Raw genomic sequence first — 13,610 nt, forward strand, 5'->3', positions numbered from 1 at the left:
AAGTAAAAGTAGAGTTTAGAGCAATTGAAACCTGGTTAGAATGGAACATACCCAAAAACGTAGACTTGAAGAATGTATTAGGTGTGATGCGATCAAATCGTATTTTTTCCCTAAACTTTATATAGCTGTCATTAGAATGAAATTAGTTTACAAATGGGAAGAAACTTAAAACACTTTTATATACAACAAAGATACAAATAAGGAATTATGATGCCTGGCAAAGTTCTTTCTTAATTTAGTTTAGAAAAATTAGAGATACAAAAACAAAATCTACAATTATAATGCGACAAAAAAAGTAAAAACATTATTTTCTTTTCGAGTGGAGGACATTCTCTTCATATTTATTGTCGTAATATGGTTCTACCACCCTAAACACAACTGTTTAGTAAGCATCTCAATATTTTTTTCTATACAGGTAAGTACATTTTAGAATCAAACTATTTTCACTCATTTTTGTAATATCTTCACACTTTACGCGCCCATTATGTGTGTGTCACTTGATCTTGGTTTCTTGTCAAACTAAAATATGATGAAATCAGTGTCATTTTATCAAAAGAATATGTCACATTTTAATTAAATAACTTACTTATTTCTTCTTAGAATTTTATTAAATAAATTCAAAAGTCAATCTTAAGATGCAAAAATGATGTTATCTATCGACGTGTCGATTAGGTTCGGATCAGATTCTTTCGAAACATATATAGTAAGTGATATAAATCTCATTTTTGATTTAGCGAAACAAATAAACCTCCCATTTAATTTTTGAAATAGCAAAATATCCTTGTTACTTTATTACTGTACTAGTTTCTCAGCACGTGCATTGCACGTGTATGCCGAGTCAAGTAATATACAATTTTATAATAATTTAAAAAAATAATACAAGAATTCAGAATGATTCCCAAATTTTTGTGTGCTAGTCCACGCCATCTTCATGAATTCAGGCGACCGGCCTCGAATCTCCTAAAATTTTGCGTGCACCTAGAACAAGGGATATGCAAATTATCAATGTGTATTTTGGCATGATGACTTGCTTATCGAGCTCAAGAAAATCATCTTAACTTACGAAGATGAACTATGAAAATCTAATTAGATATATATTAATTTTTTTTACTTAATTTGATTTTATTTTAATTTTCAAATTTCAAAATGTCGATTGTTATATCTTTAGCTAGCAAAAGACTTAAGTTATACGAAGTTTCATTGATTAGTTGTGTGATTTTATACACGTCTTTCTCTTATAAGTTTGTTTCTTGAAGTTTAGACATCTTATTTCACAAGTTATAGGTTGTATAACAAAGTACAACTAAGGAAACATGAATTGTTTTCACTTAGGATTGATTTCTATAAGATCGTGATTTGTTTGTTTTTATCCTTAAATGTGTAAATTTCTTGAAAATTTATTCATTTGTCATGCTTAATATTTGAAAGACGTAAAATTAAACCAAAGATATTATTAAATGCTCAGAAATTTTTGTGAAGTTATTTATCTTATTCTGATTCTATTACAAATACTGGTTCAATTTGATACATTTCTTCGCAAAATAAAATATATTCTGGAAACTCATGATGAAATTTCTTAACACAAAAGATGCATTTAGGATCTTTTTGCTACTTATAATTAACTATGTGGCGATGATTAATTGTATGTAATATATTAAATTCACCTAGAAAAATATTGTACAATTAATCGTAAGAGCTAATGTGGCAGTCTGTTGCACTAAGCTCATGATATGCGTTGGATTCGGGGAAGGGCCGGATCACAAGGGTCTGTTGTACGTAACCTTATCCTACATTTCTACAAGAGGTTGTTTCCACAGCTCGAACTCGTGATCTCCTAATCACAAGACATCAACTTTATTAGTTATGTCAAAGCTCCTCTTCAATAGTAAGATATAATATTGATAAAAATGTAATAAAACGAAAAAATTCAATCCATAAGTTATGGCAATAAATATATCTCCATTTTTGTATTCTGCTGATATATATAAACTTTTAACTTTAAGTATCCAATTTAATTTTTGCTTCTTTGATCTCATTTTTTCAAATGATACATCTTTTATTATTTGAGTCATGCAAATTCACACTTTATAATATCATTCCATATAATATTTTTTCTTCAATATAAATGGAAATATAAATATTTTTTGACAAATAAAGTAATATATAAAAAGTAACATATGCACGCACATGCCTAACTTTATTGTTATGCTTTTATTTTGAGAGTACAATAGATAATGCATGTATTTGAAGATGTCTTTATGGTAATTAGCTGTATATGTTTATCTCTACAAGAAAATTTTGAATGCTCAACTTATCAATAAGTAATACAAAATTTTTAAAATCACATAGATACTACTTACTAAAATATTTGGCTAAGTTATAAAAAATTGAAGAAAGTAGAAGTGGAGTTTAGAGCAATCAAAACCTGATTAGAATGGAACATACCCCAAAACGTAGACTTGAAGAAAGTATTAGGTGTGATGCGACCAAATCATATTTTTCCCTATACTTCGTATAATTGTCATTAGAATGAAATTAGTGGTTATGAATAGGAAGAAACTTAAAGCACTTTTATATACAACAAAGATACAAATAAGGAGTTATGAGGCATACATGAAAAATTTGTCTCTCTAACATGACTTTTTCTGTCAGTTTCGAGTGAATGGCGAGGAAAATGAAGAACGGGGGGAGGGGACAACCAGTTCAGGGGAGTAATCCAAGCAAAAGGATTGTTCTGCAATCAGTAGATTCTAAGAAAACTAGGAGTATCAATGTCATACAAGGAATTGTTCCGCTAGGGTTAAGCCAGGTGTCTTCCTCAACGGCACCGGCGATGACTCGGGCGAGGAGCTCCACAGGAAGAGTTGATTCAACTCCAATAGCAATTGTTCATAGGAAAACGTCTTGGGCAGACATGAAGGAAGAAGAAAGTGCTGGGGAAATTGGTACTAACCTAAACCTTAGGTCCTCAGAGAAGGCCAATGCTCAATCATGGAGTAAGGTAGTAGGTCCAATTCCGGCTGGTGAGGGATTGGATCTGACTGGCGATGTGGCAAATAAAGACAATGTCTAAATCACAATAGAAGATATCGAAGATGAAATAGTATACTGGAAAATTGCTGTCATATGCTATGTGTTGGGTTCAAATCCACCATTATCGGTAATTAATGGCTATTTCAGAAGAATTAGGGGATGTATGGGCATTGACAAGGTTGCTCAAGTGAATAGAGGGGTTTTTCTAGTTAGATTTCATTCAGGGGAAAACAAAATTAAAGATGTAGAAGGAGTCCAGATATTTAATAAAAAGCAGTGATTGTAAAACCATGGAACCAGACATTGATGTGAGCAAAGAACAAATAGATAAGATCCCTGTGTGGATTCGTATAAGGGAGTTGGACATTAAATATTGGGGCAAATCAGCATTGACAAAAATTGCTGGAATGGGTGGAAAACCTCTCGAAGCAGATAGGGCAACAACTAACAAGGAGAGACTAGTTTTTGCAAGAGTATTAGTAGAAGTCTCACTTAATCAGAAATATCCAACTTCTGTGTTCTTTGAAAATGAATGGGTAAAATAATAGAACAATATGTCGAGCATGAATGGAAGCCTACATTATGCCCAAAGTGTAAAAACACTGGACAATGAGCTACAGGACTGCAGGAAACTTCAGATAGCGGAGATAGATAAGAAAGGTAAGCAAGTAGAGGAGGTGCAACAAACAGATAAGAAAATATAGAAACTAGTACCACAAGGACAACAGAAGAAGGGAATAAAAGTATGGAATAACATGGAGGAAACAAGAGCAAACAGAGGTGATGAAGGCAGGAAGGGACCTAGAAATGGAGATATCAATAAAACAATGATGATTAGCACTAAGATTATATTTGATGAATTGGGATAGAATCAAGGGAAGGAAGTTGAAAGATCCAACCTAGTGCCCCTGACCCCAAAGAGGACATAGGGGATATAGGACCCAAACTTGAGAGGGATGGGGCAATCCGCCCTACTAATGAATAAGATAGGTTTTTGGAATGTCACGGTTCTAAATAGGTTGGAAAAATAGAGAGAAGTCAATTTGTTTATGCGCAATTGTAGGGTAAGACTATTTGGACTCATGGAGACTAAGAATAAGAGAGCTAAAGAAGATAAACCTACTCTTAATATATGTAATGGATGGTCTTTGACAAAAAACCTAACACAGCATAAGGGAGGTAGGATTTGGGTGGTGTGGAAAACAACTATGCATGAAGTTAGTATAGTAAGAACAACATATCAGCGCATACATTATATAATTAAACACATAGGGACTAGTAAGCAATACTATCTTACAATAGTATATGCTTACAATGATATGGCATTGAGAAGGGGATTGTGGAAAGATCTGGAGGACCTATGTACTCAAATACCTGGTCCACGGGCAGTCATGGGTGATTTCAATAGTGTTCTGAACAGAGAGGAAAGAGTGGGAAGCCATGTTACATTAGCAGAAATGAGAGACTTCAGACAATGTATGGAAGCTTGTTGTTTTCAAGAGCTGAGGTCCACTAGAGCTTTCTACACTTGGAATAATAAGCAAAGTGGAGAAGACAAAGTCATGAGTAGAATTAATAGGGTAATGGTCAATACGGTTTGGATGACTGATCCACCAGCCTTAGAAGTAAATTTTCATGAATGAAGGATTATATGATAATTGTCCTGCAGTGGGACAATGGGATGATGGGGTTACAAACATAAGCAGACCATTCAAATACTTTAATATGTGGATACAACACAAGATTTTCAAAACAAAGTTAAGAGAAGCTGGAAAATGAGGAGTACATGAACAAAGTTGTACTAATTGGTGGGGAAACTTAATAGACTGAAAAGATTTTTAAAGGAGTTAAACATATCTTCTTTTAATAAAATAATATTCAGTATAGAGCAAGCTAAAGAAAAACTGTTGTAATGCCGGAAAAATATCCAAATTGATCCTATGATTAGAACACTCATTGGAGAGGAACAAGAGCTATCAAAGGCCTATAGTAGGCTGAAGATAGCAAATCAATTATTCCTTAGATAGAAAGGAAAGGTACAATGGCCGACTCAAGGTGATCAAAACCCAAGAATGTTTCACAGCTTCATGAAAGCAAGAAGGAATGAAAACAGAATATTCTCTATTAAGGGAAGAAGGCGGTCAAACAATAAACAATATCGATGGAATTGCAAGGGCTTTTGTGGAGTTTTATACAAAATTGTTGGGGACGAAAAAAGATAGCAGGAAACATGTATGCAGCAACATAATTAGAGCAGGACCTATTGTGAATAAAGAACAGAGGATAATGTTTGAAGCTGATTTCACAAGTGTAGAGGTAAAGCAAGCTCCGTGGGGCATTGATGGAGAAAAAGCACAAGGGCCAGATAGATATGGGAACAGTTTCTTCAAAGACTACTGGAACACTGTAGGGAAAAATCTAACGGCGGGAGTATTAGAATTCTTTGTTACAGGGAAGATGTTGAAGGCACTGAATAACAAAGTGACAACAGTCATTCCAAAAACAAAATATGCAGACAAAGTGGGAGATTATCGTCCAATTGCGTGCTGCAACACAGTGTATAAAGTGATATAAAAAATGTTGTGTAACAGACTCGAGCAAATATTGCCTTGTATAATATCGAAGAATCAAAGTGCATTTGTAGCAAGTAGAACTATTGTGCAAAACATACTAATCTGCCAGGATTTAGTGAGGTTATACAATAGGAAGAGTACGACAAAGAGTTGCTTGATAAAAATTGATCTTAGAAAAGCATATTACTATGTGAAATGGGCTTTCGTAGAGGAAATGTTACATGCTTTGAACTTCCCAACAAGGTTCATCAAATGGATAATGGCTTGCATATCAACCCCCCAGTATATAGTTACAATCAATGGTGGAATGTATGAAAAGATTATAGGGAAAAAAGGGGCTTCGACAAGGGGATCGTGTATCACCTTTGCTGTTTCTAATATGCATGGAATATCTAACAAGAATATTCAAGCTGGTTACACAACAAGAGGGGTTTGAATTTCACACAAAATGCCGTGTCATCAAGCTGAATCATCTCTGTTTTGCAAATGTTGTTCTTCTATTTTGCAAAGGAGATTACCATTCAATTATATTAATTCTCAGAGGTTTGAAGACATTTTCACAGGCATCAGGACTCACCACCAATGCAGGGAAATCAAACAATTTCAGTGAACATAAATATGCAACACGTGGAAGAGTTATGTGAGATCACTAGATATCAAAAAGGCAAACTCCCATTCAGGTACCTTGGAGTCCCCATTACATCAAGAAAGATATCAGCTGTAGATTGTGAAATGTTGGTGGACAAACTGACTGCTAAAATTAGAGGATGGGGATCGGCAACCCTATCATATACTGGAAGAGTGCAGTTGATAAATTCAGTTTCAATGCAGGCACTTGTGTATTGGGCATCTATCTTTATGCTACCTAGAGCAGTCTTGAAAAGAATAACTTCTATATATAGGGATTACCTCTGAGATGTGAAGGTGAACACAAACAGGGTACCATTGATAGCCTGGGACTTGATGTGTTAGACCAAAGAAGAAAGGAGGACTAGGAGTTACAGAATGTGTGAGCTGGAATGATGCTGCCATAGGGAAATATGTATGAATATAGCTCAGAAAGAAGATAATCTATGGGTAATGTGGGTTAATCACCTATATATAAAAGAAGAAGATTGGTGGGACTACGAAGTACCTCAGGACAACAGTTGGTATTGGAAGAAGATATGCCATATCAAATACAAAATGGCAAGGGGGTATGTGAATAACCACAAGATCTCTCAAGGTGGAAAATACACAATAAGAAATGGATATAAATGGCTAAGTGGAAGCCAGGTACTAAGGCAACATCAAACTTGGGTGTGGAATAGCTTAAATATACCCAAGCATATGTTGGCTAACCATGCATGGTAAGCTACAAACAAAAGACTGGCTTGCACGAATAGGACTCAGACAGCCTATGTGTGATATGTGGTCAAGCAACAAAGACTATATCTCATTTGTTTTTTGAGTGCCTTTTCTCTAAAGCATATATTATTGAGATACTACGATGGCTGAGGATATGAGTGCAGAACATGGAGCCGGAAGATCTTTGCAAAAGAATCACAAGAAATGTAAAAGGGCGTCTAAGGAAAAACTTTGTCCTTGACATCATGTCTGCACTGATATATGGCATATGGAAGGGAAGGAATGAAGCATTGTGGAAAAACAAAGTCCCAAGGCCACAGAGCTTATACAAGCAAGTGAAGGAAAAATGCATACATCGGATGAGAGACTGTCTGGATCGAAGGAAGAAAGAGGATGATAGGATATGGCTGAGAAATTTTTTATCACTAGAACAACATAGACATGTAAATAAGCAGTAGAGCTTTAATTTTGTAGGAGATGTCTTATAGGTGCTGTTATTTTCTGCTCTTTGGCTATAGCCGATGTATATGTTTTTGTTTGGTGATGAATAAAAATCGTTCTTTCACCAAAAAAAAAATAAAAAAAAAAATAAGGTGTTATGATGCCTGACAAAGTTCTTTCTTAACTTTAGATTTGAAAAATTAGAGATACAAAAACAAAATCTACAATTATAATGCGACCAAAAAAGTACAAACATAAAATTCGTTTCGAGTGAAGGACATTCTCTTCATATTTATTGCCGTAATTGGGTTCTACGACACTAAACAACTGTGTAGTAAGCATCTCAATATTTTTTTCAATACCGGTAAATACGTTTTAGCATCAAATTAACTATTTTCACCCATTTTTGTAATTTCTCCATATTTTACACACCCATTGTGTGTCACTTAATCTTGGTTTCTTGTTAAACTACAATAAAATATGATAAAGTCGGTGTTATTTTATCAAAAGAATATGTCATATTTTAATTAAATAACTTACTTATTTCTTGTTAGAGTTTTGTTTAAAATATTCAAAAGTCAATATTAAGTTTCAAAAATGATGTTATCCGTAGACGTGCCGATTAGTTTCGAAACATATCCTTTCAAAACATATATAGTGAGTGATATAAATCTCATTTTTGATTTAGCGAAACAAAATAAACCTCCCATTTAATTTTAAAAATAGCGAAAATCTTCCTGTTACTTTATTATTTCATTGCAGAAACATATATAATGTCCAACTTTTGTTACTTTCATACGTATTTAAAAATCATAGATCAAATAAAAATGGAATGGAGGGCATTTTAGTCAAAAAAAATTTGATATTTAATGCTCTTAAATCTTTATCAGCAAATGGGGGTTATTTGTGAGATTTGTTAAATTAGGTGGATGTTTGAATAATAATAAGTTGGATGCTTTATTAAATTGACCCATTTTATAGTAAGTTATTTATTCTTTTTTTTTGGTTAAAAGTTATTTATTCTTTATTATACCACATGTATATATAATAAGGTTGTCATTGTTTACTTCCTCAGTCAACTTATTCTTCTTTCTTCCTTGCAAAACAGAGCGATGAAGAAGTCAAGAAGTTTACCCAATGACATGCCAGCAAGGATCAGCGGCACCAATGAAAGTGTGTTAACCATAATTCTTCTCCGTTTGCCTGTGAAGTCTCTAATCATATTCCGTAGGGTAAGCAAACAATGGTCTTCTCTTATCTCCGATCCATACTTTTGTCACTCTCATACCATATATAGTATTAAAAAGAACCCCAATTTTCTTTCCCCTTCTGGTTTCTTCATCTATAACTCCTTTTATAATCAATTCCTTTCTTTTTCTTTATCTAGAAAAAGAAGTAAACCTTCTTTGCCTTCCCTTTCGTTTTTAGGCCAAAATTGTAATATTTTACAGTCATGCAGTGGCCTCTTACTATGTCATTTGAACTGTGGAACCCTCTGTGTTTGTAACCCCACAACAGGGAAATTCAAGTTTCTTCCATCCGCTAAGTTTGACGGTGAATTCTCTTGGATAAGTCCATTTACACTTGCTTTTGATCCTTCTCGATCGCCTAATTATAGAGTTGTTTGTTTCAAGAGGATTAAGAAAGAATCACCTGAACCAACTGGAAGTTACTATTTTTTGATATATATATATTTATCTGAGATGGATATCTGGAAATCTAGCAATTCTTTTAAAGTGAACATGTGCCCAGACATGGCTGCGGGAATCTTCTCAAATGGTGTTGTTCATTGGGCTTGCCATGAACAATACATCCGGTTCGATACGAATGAGGAGAAGGTGATGCTAATGAGATTGCCATTTGTTTATGTGTTTGATAGGGAACATTCATGGGAAATTGGCTCCCTCTGGCAATGGCATGACACTATCTATTCAGTTATGAAAAGTGAGGAGAATTTTAGTTTGCATGAGCTGGATCAAGCTACTTTAAAATGGATTCCGCACAAGTATTACCTTGCTTCCTATAGTCTTGCGAAAGCAGCATATCGTGCAGTTACGAAGGAAGGGACAGAGGCACACAAATATGATCGAACAGAGCGCAAGTTCTCTGTAATTGCTTTGGTCAAGGGAGACAAGGAAAAGGATACTGTAGTACTGATAGCCATTTTTGGCAAAGTCATTTCCTATAATTTTGCACGGAGGAAGATTAAAATCATTCTTGACTTGGAATTGCCGAGTGATATTGTGAGAGATGTATGTTGTAATTGCCTTAGTGCTTATCAGTATGTTCAAACTCTGTCTCCTGTTTGACAGTGTTGTTTTTCTTCAAATAGTTACAGTTTGGGTGTTAGCATGAAATCTGCTACTTCTTCCTTTGTGTACTTGCATTTCTAATAGGTACAACGATCTCATTTCTGTTGAATGATTAAAACTGAATTTTTGCTCCAAATTTTGTAGAAGAATGAAACCATGAAGTACTATTTACTAGTAAAGGGAACCCCTCTTGGCTCTGTTTTCTTAATTTGCTGCTATTACAATTGGTCTGAATAAATGTAAGATAATGTCGAAGTGCCGCAACCATTGTGAAAACTAATTGTGACCCAATCGTTGATACAGTACTTCAGTACTTTTTTTTTGGTCGGAAAGATAGGCAATATTATAACATAACAACTATTTACGTAAGTTTAGAGTCTTGGATGCATATACGGCATCCGTTGTACAAAGATAGAGCTAGATTGTTTGTTTCCCACTACTTGGGAAACAACACTAGTACTGGAAGTAGAAGCTACTAAGGGAGTTGTACTATTACACACACTAGCTAAACCATATTGTCACACCTTTTTTTTACACACCCGACGGTATTACAAGGAGTTTTTTCAATTTAAGTGACATTATTCGAAATAGGATTATTTATTTATCAGAGTCGCCACTTGGAATATTTTAATTGGTGTCCCAAGTCACCAGTTTATTTTTAATCCCAAATCGAGGAAAACTCGACTTTCCTTTTGAAGTCTGCGAACCAGAAATTCTGAATAAGGAATTCTGTTAACCCGAGGGAAGGTATTAGGCACCCCCGGATTCCGTGGTTCTAGCTCGGTCGCTTAAACTATTATAATTGGCCTATTATTTGATTTTAATACATGTTTTAACATATGGTATAATTTTAAATTATTAACCGCTTTTAAATTAATTTTAGGAAGATTCAACGTTATTAAAAACACGCCTTGAACCACGCCACATGAAATGCACCCGCGGTCCTCGACACATTTTTATTTAACGTTGTTGAGATTTGAATTTGGGTCACATGAAATGCACACCCGAGTTTAAGGAAATTAATTTAATAGCGCGCCTAAATCAACTACGCACTTTCAAATTTGCGAGGGCCATGAAAAATTCAACTAATGGCACACCTCGATTTCTAAAGGGTTAAAATTGATTAAGTGAGGGCCATGAGTTTTGGGATTTTATTTGCCATGGCACGTCCCAATTTATTTTAAAAGATTTGTACTCAATTAAAGCAATCTACGGATGTTCATGAATTAATTATTTTCCTAAATTTGAAGTCATTGCAAGGAAATAGAAGACAAATAGTCCCACATTGACTACAACTGATCCTAAAATCGTTTCAATTATCCGCCATTGCATAATGCCTAAAATCAAATAAATATTCAGTATTTAGTCAATCTTTTTAGAAGAGAAATGCTAAATAACTAACGATGATCATTAATATATATATATATATATATATATATTTTGTTTCTAAGTCACTTATGATCTAACCATTAGCAAATTCGACAAAGGAACTCCATTCAAACAATAAATAAAAAAACGTAGGTATTTTAAATATAAAATTAAAGCACAAAAAAAGAAGTTAAAGATGCATTTCAAGCATGAATCAATAATCTCATAAATTAAATAATCATCAACAGTAAATCATCGAATTATCCATTAACATTTAACAACTCGAGTATCTAACTTAACATATTGGTAATTTCAGAGCTTAGCAAAAACGAAACCTCAAACCAATTTAACAATTACACATGCTACATTTATGATCTTGAATAGAATCAGAAAATGAACAAGTAGGATTTTTATTCATGATTCTTTAGAGGTTGGCAGAAATACATAAACGTACCTAGATTGCAACATTTGATCTAAAGCAGTCAAGTAAAGGCGAAGGAAAGCTGGGGCTTAGCAATGAAGCAGACAGCAACGAATCAGCCTGGGAAAGCTCAGAGTACGACCTTCCATGGACTCGGAACTCGCCGGAAAATTCAAATTACACCAAAACTCGTCGGAACTCAAATCTCTTGCTTTTCATTTCATCTCGTTTTTTAGCCTTTATGCTATGTATTCTTTCTCTATCTTTTTTTTGTGTTTTCTGATCTTTGAAGTAAAGAAAAGAAACTGAAGAAGCTGGCTCTTTTTTTTGCTTGAGAAGAAACAAAAATGGTGGAAAAGTGGGGAGCAGTGGCTGAGTCTTCGAGGATGAAGATGATAGTGAAGAAGGAAAATGGGAGCTTCTCTGAGATGCGCCGTTTGCTGGGTTTCTCAAGGGTAGGGATCTGATCTTGTTCTTCCCTTTAGGTCTCATATATCTAGGTTTTTTAAAGGGTAAGGGCTTTGGGTAGGCTAGAGTGATGGGCTTGGGCTAAAGGGTTGGACTTGGGTTAATTGAATGGGGTCCATCTTAAGGATTGGCCCAATTTTAAATAAACAAGACCAAACATCTTTTTTTTCTATTTTCTTCTATTATTATTTCTTTTTCTTTTCTTTAATTAATTAATTAAAAATCTAAATTAAACTACTTTTGTAGAGATTAAAATTCTTTATTTATTAAAACAACTAATTAACTTAAAACTAAGTAAAACACTAATTTCTAAAGACTAAAAGTTAAATATGTAAAAATGACAATTTTTATGATTTTTTCTATGATTTTAAAATATTAAAAATGCATGAAATGCAACTAAATAAAGAAAAATTCATAAAAATCAATAAAAATTATTTTTGGTCTACTTTTAGGAGTTATCTTCATGTAGGGCAAAAATCACGTGCTCACAGCTGCCCCTCTTTGCTAGGGAACACGAAGGGTTTTCGAGCAAAGATAAAATGAGCAATTATGAGCAATTTTTGCCCATTTGGAAAACTCCATGAGAAGCATTTTTTGGAAAAATCTGACCGAACCTTGCTTCCGAGGTTGCCTAAATATCCTTGGCTATAAAGGAATCAGGTCAGTGTAGTTCTGGAAGTTTTGGTAGCTGGGACTACCGAGAAGCTGTTATTTCACTGTTGTTGCTGCTGTTTCTGCTTGCTGAGCTCCTTATTACACCAAAAGGGAAAGTAAAAAGCTAAACTAGCTAAGTCTATCAACTACGAGTTACAAGATTCCTATCTATAAATCTCTTGAAGCTTGATCTTGAGTCTTAGCTGGTTCTTGATGTGGACTCCGATCTGAATCTTGATGCTCGTTAGCTGTAGGTGTTGGTTCTTTCTTCAGCTTTGGGTCAAGAGGGGACATGCGAAGCTTGTGACTTCAATCATATCTTGAGAAGTCCACATCTTTCTCGGCTTCAACCTTTTAAATTCACTTTTTTGTTCTTTTTCTTCTTTTCTTTATTCTGGATTGAGACTCGTTCTTTCGGTCATCTCGAACCCTGTGCCTCGAGGTCAGACCTGCTCAGATGCCAAAACAAACAAACAAACGAAATTTTTCTGCCCCAGTTTTCACTAGGAAAATTTCGTGAGTTATTTGTGACAAAAGTCTGAACTATTCCTCTCTTTTTTTTCTTTCTTTTTTTTTGTTTTTTTTGTTTTGTTTTTTTTAAAGCAAATGAAATAAGAATTGCATCTATCCAGAAAGGAAAAAATCAGGGGATGGAGCCCTATATCTAAAATGTCAACTTAGAGATTGGAGCCCTAATGTTGGCGAAAAGGCGACTAGGGAATGGAGGCCTTATGTCTAAAAAGGCTCAACTCAGGGATTGGAGCCCTAATATTGGCGAAAAGGTTACTAGGGAATGGAGGCCCTATGTCTAAAAGACTCAACTCAGGGATTGGAGCCCTAATGTTGTCAAAAAGAGACTAGGGAATGGAGGCCCTATGTCTAAAAAGGCTCAACTCATGGATTGGAGACCTAATGTTGGAAAAAAGGCAACTAGGGAATGGAGACCCCATGTCTAAAAAGCTCAACTCAGGGATTGGAGCCCTAATGTTGGCA

General features: G+C 34.6%; 2 protein-coding genes across 2 annotated transcripts; both read left to right on the forward strand.

Moving 5' to 3' along the window:
- The first annotated feature begins 5,136 nt into the window (after positions 1-5,136).
- LOC104229799 (uncharacterized) lies at positions 5,137-6,042 on the forward strand. The gene is made up of 2 exons (XM_009782500.2): positions 5,137-5,598; positions 5,716-6,042. Exons 1-2 carry the CDS (start codon positions 5,137-5,139, stop codon positions 6,040-6,042), a joined length of 789 nt encoding a protein of 262 aa, XP_009780802.2.
- Positions 6,043-8,485: 2,443 nt separating this feature from the next.
- LOC104229797 (F-box protein At5g07610-like) lies at positions 8,486-9,841 on the forward strand. The gene has a single exon (XM_070168545.1). It carries the CDS (start codon positions 8,507-8,509, stop codon positions 9,701-9,703), a length of 1,197 nt encoding a protein of 398 aa, XP_070024646.1. The 5' UTR covers positions 8,486-8,506; the 3' UTR covers positions 9,704-9,841.
- Positions 9,842-13,610: the final 3,769 nt, after the last annotated feature.

The sequence above is a fragment of the Nicotiana sylvestris genome, chromosome 3, assembly GCF_000393655.2.
Source record: "Nicotiana sylvestris chromosome 3, ASM39365v2, whole genome shotgun sequence".
Classification (NCBI taxonomy): domain Eukaryota; kingdom Viridiplantae; phylum Streptophyta; class Magnoliopsida; order Solanales; family Solanaceae; genus Nicotiana; species Nicotiana sylvestris.

What these genes read in the sequence shown, in the direction of transcription:
- LOC104229797 (XM_070168545.1), top strand. Translation starts at nt 8,507, where the DNA reads ATGAAGAAGTCAAGAAGTTTACCCAATGACATGCCAGCAAGGATCAGC.
- LOC104229799 (XM_009782500.2), top strand. Translation starts at nt 5,137, where the DNA reads ATGAAAACAGAATATTCTCTATTAAGGGAAGAAGGCGGTCAAACAATA. An exon ending in GCTGCAACACAGTGTATAAA is followed by an intron (nt 5,599 to 5,715) that starts GTGATATAAAAA and finishes CTAATCTGCCAG; the next exon opens with GATTTAGTGAGGTTATACAA.